At 36.4% G+C, this 2,883-nt stretch overlaps 1 protein-coding gene across 1 annotated transcript; it reads left to right on the forward strand.

The window, feature by feature from the left end:
* The first annotated feature begins 1,571 nt into the window (after window positions 1-1,571).
* Window positions 1,572-2,425, forward strand: LOC130800986 (protein MAIN-LIKE 1-like). Its single transcript, XM_057664732.1, has 2 exons — window positions 1,572-2,162; window positions 2,249-2,425. Exons 1-2 carry the CDS (start codon window positions 1,572-1,574, stop codon window positions 2,423-2,425), a joined length of 768 nt encoding a protein of 255 aa, XP_057520715.1.
* Window positions 2,426-2,883: the final 458 nt, after the last annotated feature.

Consider the following 2,883-nt stretch of genomic DNA (forward strand, 5'->3'; position numbering starts at 1 on the left):
AAAATTTTTTTGGGGATGGAAAAGAAGGGAGATGTAAGAGGCTCGAAGGAGAGAAATTATAAATTTTCTTCTAAATCCTTTTGAAGGGATTTGATTATCAACAAAATAAATTGACTTAATTTGTTCAAATCCCTTCTTTTCATATAATTCCCTTTCCCATTTTATCGCCACCCCCCTCGAATGAAATTACGAATTTGCCCATAGATTTTAAAAAATTACGAAAATGCCACTAAGCTTAAAAACCTCTATAAAACACTTCAAAATCACTCAATAACACTCTCATATCTTCCATAAACTCAAATTCTTCACATAAAAGTAATCGGAGTTAAAGCTTTGGAATCGAAATAGTCCACAAAAAGTCGAGGTAAATATTTTTTTTTTTGATTTTTAAAAAAAAAAAAAAAAATTAAACAAAGTCGCACAACCAAATCGCACAAAAAAGTGCGAATGTGAATCGCACGCGATTGGGAATTTTTTTTTTTTTTTTTTTTAAAAAATTTTCGAATAATAATGTAATTTTTTAATTTATGTTGTTAGTTAATGTTATTTAGTAAATCTTATAATAGATTTTATTATGAATTTGTTGTGTTTAATTTAGATTAAAAAAAAAAAGGAAAAAAAAAATAAATTTAAAGAAAGTCGCACAACCAAATCGCACAAAAAAGTGCGACTGTGAATCGCACGCGACTGGGTCTTTAATTTTTATTTTTTTTTTTTAATTTTCGAATAATAATGTAATTTTTTAATTTATGTTGTTAGTTAATGTTATTTAGTAAATGTTATAATAGATTTTATTATGAATTTGTTGTGTTTAATTTAGATTAAAAAAAAAAAATTAAAGAAAGTCACACAACCAAATCGCACAAAAAAGTGCGACTGTCAATCGCACGCGACTGGGATTTAAATTTTTTTTTTTTTTTAAATTTCGAATTATAATGAAATTTGTATTTTTAATAATTTTTTTATTGTTTTTTTTTTAAAAATTTCGAATTATAATGAAAATTTTTTTTGGTAATTATATTTTTTTAATTTTTTCTTTAAAAATTTCGAATTATAATGAAATAATTTATTTTTTTAAATAATTTTTTTTTTGAATGAATTAATTTTGTGTAATTAATTTATTAAATTTTAGTTGTTTAAATATTTATGAATATAATAATTGTGAATTATTTTTTTTGTTATTTGTTTGTAATTTATATGATTGTAAGTGTTTATTAAATGAATTTGGAATGTCGTCTTAATTTAATTTATTATGCTTTTAAATATTTATTAATAATTATTAAAATATGAAAATTGTAGTAAATGGCTGGAAATCACGGTAAAGGAAAAGGGTTTTTTAGAGGGTTATTGAGTGGCAATAGACCTAGGCCAACTTTACTGAGAGGGGATCCCCATGAGAGGGGGGTTACGGGATCGGCAAGGCGAGCAAGGCAAGAACAGGCGGCCTTACATAGTCAGGCCCAACGTTCAAGTGCCCTACATCAAGTGCGTAGTGGCTATGAGCGCGAGAGTAGGCTACATAGTGATACAGTCGGCTCAGATGACGATGATACTGAGTACGACGAGGGGAGATGACTATAATGTTGCACGACGTGCAACGCATCTTAGGGATTGGCATTAACGGTTCACTTCCCACTGAACCGTCTGATCATGACTGGCAGCTAGGCCTGGCTGGCCTTTTTGGGGAGCCATTGTCGGAGCTGCGTGCGAAGGGGCACTTCACCAGCGGTAGCATTAACGTTGGTTCACTGTTGCAGCTATGCCACCGCTCTCAGTCTGGAGATACTCAAGCTACTGCCTACTTCATGGCTATAGTGGGTTCTACGCTGCTCGTGGATAAGACTAGAGTCGGGATGCGTCCTCACCCTGTTCTTGCTGTCGCCGCTGATCAGGCTGACATTGCTTGGGGTGCATTGACGCTTGCACACTTGTATCGCCAACTGGGTTTGGCGTCAAGGATTGGGTGCAGGACTATTTCTGGTTGTCTGACCCTGTTACAGACCTGGATTTACGAGTACTTCCCAGCCTTTCGCCCCCATCCGCATCCAGCTGACATGGCCAACAAGACTAGGGCAGAGATATGGTCCCCGAAGAAGCCAATCCGTGAGCTTAGTAGATTGAGAGACTGTAGGAGCAAACTGGACGCCATGACAGAGAGACAGGTTTTGTACATGACCTCAAACATCATTATGCTTATTATTTTAATTTTATCTTATATTGATTACGTGCCGTACTTCTTTGTGAACAGGTGGAGTGGAATCCGTACATGACTTCTGGTAGCGCTTTATTGAACGAGCACCCACGCACCACCTATATTGGTGGTATCACCTGTTTCGATATCGTGGAGGTCTATTTACCTGAGAGGACAGTGAGGCAGCTCAGTTTTGCTCAGGACATTCCCCCAGCTCCGTTGAGACCTACCTAAGCTGTGCGACCGGCACAGGACTCCTACTCAGTGACATTCGCTTCGTCTCAAATGTTTGCGGAGATGTGGAGTAGGTTCCCCCACTGTTTCCGCTTATATGAGCAGGCACTGCGTCGGGCATGTTGACTGGTTTAGAGTGTGTTCCCACTGTTTTGTCATCCCAGGTGAAGGACCTGCTGTAGCGGATAACAGAGTCGAATACGTTAGTGTTTCTAATTATCTATTTCTCCACGTCATTGCCAATATGCCATATGCATAATAGATGTCGCACATCTGCATTAAACATAAATTTAAAATTAATTGAGATATATATATAGATCGACGATAATTAATAATTAAAACCTGTTTACCTGGAAAGACAGCATGAATAGCTGCAGACAAACCCTCATCCCGATCCGTTACGATTACATCGGGCTTCTGGACTCTGCCGTAAATATCCCTCAACCTCTCTAACACCC

The sequence above is a fragment of the Amaranthus tricolor genome, chromosome 15 (genome assembly GCF_026212465.1).
Source record: "Amaranthus tricolor cultivar Red isolate AtriRed21 chromosome 15, ASM2621246v1, whole genome shotgun sequence".
NCBI lineage: Eukaryota > Viridiplantae > Streptophyta > Magnoliopsida > Caryophyllales > Amaranthaceae > Amaranthus > Amaranthus tricolor.